General features: G+C 50.9%; 1 protein-coding gene across 1 annotated transcript in view; it reads right to left on the bottom strand.

The window, feature by feature from the left end:
• Window positions 1-1,211, bottom strand: part of mctp2a (multiple C2 domains, transmembrane 2a) — a 151,596-nt gene extending 150,385 nt beyond the window's left edge. The window contains exon 1 of the mRNA XM_072435032.1: window positions 271-1,211. Coding sequence (XP_072291133.1) covers window positions 271-1,182 — 912 coding nt within the window. The 5' untranslated portion in view covers window positions 1,183-1,211. The remainder of the gene's footprint in view (window positions 1-270) is intronic.
• Between the last annotated feature and the right edge of the window lie 4,606 nt (window positions 1,212-5,817).

A 5,817-nucleotide genomic window follows, 5' to 3' on the forward strand; every position in this document is an offset into this window, starting at 1 on the left:
TCCCATTCATTTCTCACTTTCCGACAATAATTGAAAGCTTTTTATTTAAGCTCTGTTATTATATTTTAATTTTTTGACTGAAAACAGGTGTGTTATGGACATTAGGTACCACATATCCTGCCTTTAAACTCTTAATTTTTGATGAAGTCTAAGGGGAAAATGAATGGGAATCAGTACCAAAACCCCGTCAGTGAGTCGCTCCTGCAGCCAATCAGGTTACTCCACCTGTAAGTGTGGTTATGATAATGAGAAGAGATGATTTTTCCTGACCTCTGTTATTTCCCCCGGGGTGTGGTCACGTGGAGATCCAGGCATTGTCATCTCCTCATCCAGACAGAACTCGCTCATCTCCAAAGCACCAAACATCTCCTTCTCCTGCTCCTCTGAGTCGGTGGTGGTGCAGGGCGCCCTCTCATCACTGGGCGTTTCACAGGCTGAGTCCAGCGATATCCCGTCCGTGCTCTCCATTGGCGTCCCCAAGCCGTCCAAAACCAGGACGCTCTGACACTTCTTTTTAACCGCGGACAATGACTTCTTCTCAATCTTATCTCTCACTTGTTCACCCATGGAACTCGCTCGGGCTATAACCGCCGCAAGAGTCCTTTGTTCTTCTGCGTTCTCCATCTCTTGAAGTCTGCTGCTGGATTGGTGTCGCTCAATGAAGGGTCTTGGTGATCGACCTTGCACATCTCTGTGATAGACAGTTCTAGGTGTTGGAACAGGTAAATCAAAAGTAAATCTTTGTAGATTTGCTTTGGTTTGAACTTCATCCGAGAGGCTACTATTTGTGGGTAGATTGTGCAGTTGACTTATGTCCTCGTAGTGAGCCATGACCGGCGCGCTGATGCGATTAGAAGACAACAGTTTAGAGTTTGTTGGATTCCGAAAGTGGACCTCGTGTACGGTTTCCATGTAAATGGGACCATCATTGGCCGTGCTGCTAGAATTGGAACCTGAATCACTTGGAACGGGAGAGATGCCACAGATTTGGCCCTCGGCAGAGTTGATGTCTTCGCTCAGATGGGACTTGATCATGTGAAGGTCGGGTACGGAGATGCTGCGTCGGTACATGAGCTTCTTTGCTGGCTTTGGGGGATTCTTCTTACCGAGTTTCTTCAGGTTTGGAAACTTGGTTTTAATGCGCCAGTTTTCCAGCACGTTCTTTTTCTTCTTTTCCTCCATTTTGGAAAGGAATGAACCTGTAATGAGAGATATGGAGTGTTAGAGACTGAAGACGGATTCAAAACGATCTGCATTTGAGTCTTTTTATATTAGTAGTGTTGACAAAAGAATAATATTTAAATTCAATTTTGATACTTTGATACAAATAAGCCAATATCGATGTTGACACCATAATGGGCTGTCAATATCATATGGTCTCGTACTAGTTCACTTCAGTAACTGTACAATCTGTTCAGTTAAGGTCACATTATGTGTATGTGTCAATACTAGAATGAGTATCTCGTCTGGATCTGGATCTGATCTGATACTTTGACATGCCTTGGTTAGAGTTAGTTGCGGATGTGACAAAGAGTTCACTCGTCACATTCACATTAACTATTACTTTCATAAGATCCATTCTTGCCCCGGTAACAAGTCATTGAGCTTGAAATGAGACGAGATGTTTGAAAAGTACAAGTTCAAAACATGTTAAAGTAAAAACATTTGTAATAACATTTAAAAAGTAAAAACAGCTCAAATAAAGAATACAATCCTGAATTGGTCCGTGTACAAAGTCGCAGTAGAAGTAGAAATTCATTTTGGCTTGTTCAAGTTTCTTTCCTTCTTCAACTTGGAGAAACGCACTTTGAAAAAGGAACAAAGATCTCTGGCTTTCAAAATAAATGCTCGAAGATCACAATGACCTGGGACTGTGACACCGAGCCACAGAAGGTGATGGACCCTGTTGGTGTCCAAAGGTCATCCTGAGGTCATTTCACCTGACGCAGACTGGCTGCCCTGAATCTGACCTTGACCTTTGTAAGTGAGATTCTTTTTGGGTTAAATTAGGATCAAAATGACCTCAGCGATTGCAAAATGGTACAGTTTTATCATTCAGCCTAAAGCCTGATTTTGATGTACTTTTTAAACCATAGATCCAGGAATGTGTCTTTGCTGTTTGAAAGACATTTAGAAGGATCTGACTTGGAGCTGCGCCAGGTCCATCAAAACTCAACATAAATCACTTTTTGTTCCATTTTTGTCACGTCCAGTTCGGTGTTCAGTTACAGTGTAAGCTTTATGTTGACCATCCTGTAGTTTCTCATTTTTGTGTCAATCATTTGAAAAAAAATACTCTTAAAAGGTTCTTTACTTTTATCGTAAACGTGTAATTTCAAAGGCCAATATTATTTGAAGTAGCTGCCTAGTTGACATAATGTTGTTTAACTCAAATTGTTGCCAAGTTGACTCACATCTTTCATATTTGCTGTGCTACAATCAGTTATACAGTTATATCAGAAACAGAGACATAATTCCATCTTCTTTAGGAACCCTGATCCAACAAAAGCAAGACCTTCAACACGACAAATCTAATCACCTCATTATTCTTCAAGTGTAAAAACAGAGAGGAGCTTTACCTTATTGTTTCACACTCGGCTCATGTCGCTCACGTCTCTGTTTCCTCTTCCTGCTGTGATGTCACATACCTGAGAGGCCCCGCTCCTCCCACACACCAGCACGGGCCCTGGGATTGGTGCAGGAAGAACAGTCACACTCACCGGACCAGTCTGACCAGTCCAGTCTCACCAGTCCAGTTTCAACCACTGGATCTGTCAGTACTGGGACTCTGTAGGTGCAGTTTAGAGTTCAGATAAGTTCCTAATTTTCAACAAATTACATTTCTTGATATTTTGACTGCAATTCAAACGGTTATTTACATTATGAAACATACACATATGTACTGTATCGATACGGTCGCTACAACTCATTTGAAAATATATCTTTAAGAAATGACCAGATCATTATTTCAAATGGATGAATTACATTCTAAACTATGGCCCAATTTCAATTTCATTTCTTCTTGTAACGCCCAAAATTACAACAGCAGTTGTCTTGAAGGGCGACGGTAAAAAACAGATTAAACAATGTTCACAAAGTAAATAAATACATACATTCATATTTAGTTTATCACTTTCATTGTGTTTAAAGTTGGTCACTAAGGCTGACTCCACCCGTGCAGAAATGCAGATACTAATACCTAATATTGATGAACTGAAGGCCACAAAAGCTTCAGGGCGGAGCTTTGTCTTTGTCTTTGAACTTTGTCCCGCTTCAGACTCACGTATTGCTCCTGTCCTCAGTAGCATTGATTTTGACTGTTATTAAAGTGATGCGTTTAATAACTCTGGTTCCTCTGGGCCTCTGGTCTGGTCCCTCCGGGCCTCTGGTTCCTCCGGGCCTCTGGTTCCTCCGGGCCTCTGGTTCCTCCGGGCCGCTGGTCTCTCCAGGCCTCTGGTCCCTCCGGGCCTCTGGTTCCTCCGGGCCTCTGGTCCCTCCGGGCCGCTTGTTCCTCCGGGCTTCTGGTTCCTCCAGGCCTCTGGTTCCTCCGGGCCGCTGGTTCCTCCAGGCCTCTGGTCCCTCCAGGCCTCTGGTCTGGTTCCTCCGGGCCTCTGGTCCCTCCAGGCCTCTGGTCTGGTTCCTCCGGGCCGCTGGTTCCTCCGGGCCTCTGGTCTCTCCAGGCCTCTGGTTCCTCCAGGCCTCTGGTTCCTCCAGGCCTCTGGTTCCTCCGGGCCTCTGGTCTCTCCAGGCCTCTGGTTCCTCCGGGCCGCTGGTTCCTCCGGGCCTCTGGTCTCTCCAGGCCTCTGGTTCCTCCGGGCCTCTGGTCTCTCCAGGCCTCTGGTTCCTCCAGGCCTCTGGTCCCTCCGGGCCTCTGGTCTGGTCCCTCCGGGCCTCTGGTTCCTCCAGGCCTCTGGTTCCTCCAGGCCTCTGGTCCCTCCGGGCCTCTGGTCTGGTTCCTCCGGGCCTCTGGTTCCTCCGGGCCGCTGGTTCCTCCGGGCCTCTGGTCTCTCCAGGCCTCTGGTTCCTCCAGGCCTCTGGTCTCTCCAGGCCTCTGGTTCCTCCAGGCCTCTGGTCTGGTCCCTCCGGGCCTCTGGTCCCTCCGGGCCTCTGGTCTGGTCCCTCCGGGCCTCTGGTTCCTCCAGGCCTCTGGTCTCTCCAGGCCTCTGGTTCCTCCACGCCTCTGGTTCCTCCGGGCCTCTGGTTCCTCCGGGCCTCTGGTCCCTCCAGGCCTCTGGTCTGGTTCCTCCGGGCCTCTGGTTCCTCCGGGCCTCTGGTCTCTCCAGGCCTCTGGTTCCTCCGGGCCGCTGGTTCCTCCGGGCCTCTGGTCTCTCCAGGCCTCTGGTTCCTCCGGGCCTCTGGTCTCTCCAGGCCTCTGGTTCCTCCAGGCCTCTGGTTCCTCCAGGCCTCTGGTCCCTCCGGGCCTCTGGTCTGGTCCCTCCGGGCCTCTGGTTCCTCCGGGCCTCTGGTTCCTCCAGGCCTCTGGTTCCTCCAGGCCTCTGGTCCCTCCGGGCCTCTGGTTCCTCCAGGCCTCTGGTCTGGTTCCTCCGGGCCGCTGGTTCCTCCGGGCCTCTGGTTCCTCCGGGCCTCTGGTTCCTCCGGGCCGCTGGTTCCTCCGGGCCTCTGGTTCCTCCAGGCCTCTGGTCTCTCCAGGCCTCTGGTCTCTCCAGGCCTCTGGTTCCTCCAGGCCTCTGGTCTCTCCAGGCCTCTGGTTCCTCCAGGCCTCTGGTCTGGTCCCTCCGGGCCTCTGGTTCCTCCAGGCCTCTGGTCTGGTTCCTCCAGGCCTCTGGTTCCTCCAGGCCTCTGGTCTCTCCAGGCCTCTGGTTCCTCCAGGCCTCTGGTCCCTCCAGGCCTCTGGTCTCTCCAGGCCTCTGGTTCCTCCACGCCTCTGGTTCCTCCAGGCCTCTGGTTCCTCCGGGCCTCTGGTCTCTCCAGGCCTCTGGTTCCTCCAGGCCTCTGGTTCCTCCGGGCCTCTGGTTCCTCCGGGCCTCTGGTCCCTCCAGGCCTCTGGTCTGGTTCCTCCGGGCCTCTGGTTCCTCCGGGCCTCTGGTCCCTCCAGGCCTCTGGTCTGGTTCCTCCGGGCCTCTGGTTCCTCCGGGCCTCTGGTCTCTCCAGGCCTCTGGTTCCTCCAGGCCTCTGGTTCCTCCGGGCCTCTGGTTCCTCCGGGCCTCTGGTCCCTCCAGGCCTCTGGTCTGGTTCCTCCGGGCCTCTGGTTCCTCCGGGCCTCTGGTCTCTCCAGGCCTCTGGTTCCTCCAGGCCTCTGGTTCCTCCGGGCCTCTGGTCTCTCCAGGCCTCTGGTTCCTCCGGGCCTCTGGTCCCTCCAGGCCTCTGGTCTGGTTCCTCCGGGCCTCTGGTTCCTCCGGGCCGCTGGTTCCTCCGGGCCTCTGGTTCCTCCGGGCCTCTGGTCTCTCCAGGCCTCTGGTTCCTCCAGGCCTCTGGTTCCTCTGGTCCCTCTGGTCCCTACAGCCTTTAAACATGCTCTTCAGTACCTTTAGTTCTGCATCTCATATTTTCGAACAAACAATCCAAATTACGTTTGGACCTTTCTTGTATCCCACGGTACTTATTGACTTTCGCCATCTACTGGCTGCAGAGGGAATTACACACAGTATTAACATGTCAATCCGGATTGTTTAATTCCTGGTCTCGGAAATTGGAGTTGTATTGATCGTGATTAGACGGGAGCCATTTACAGAGAGACGGGAGAGGATTTATGAACTTAAAAAAACGAAGATTATAGTTAGAAATTCAGTGTTTTTAAGGCTCGGAGGGAGATGATCTCAGGCTTCATCAAACTAGTGTGAATGAAGCTAAAAGTGT

This window comes from Eucyclogobius newberryi, unplaced genomic scaffold (assembly GCF_026437365.1).
Source record: "Eucyclogobius newberryi isolate DKJ021-1_F unplaced genomic scaffold, fEucNew1.0.hap1 SCAF_7, whole genome shotgun sequence".
Taxonomy (NCBI): Eukaryota; Metazoa; Chordata; class Actinopteri; order Gobiiformes; family Gobiidae; genus Eucyclogobius; species Eucyclogobius newberryi.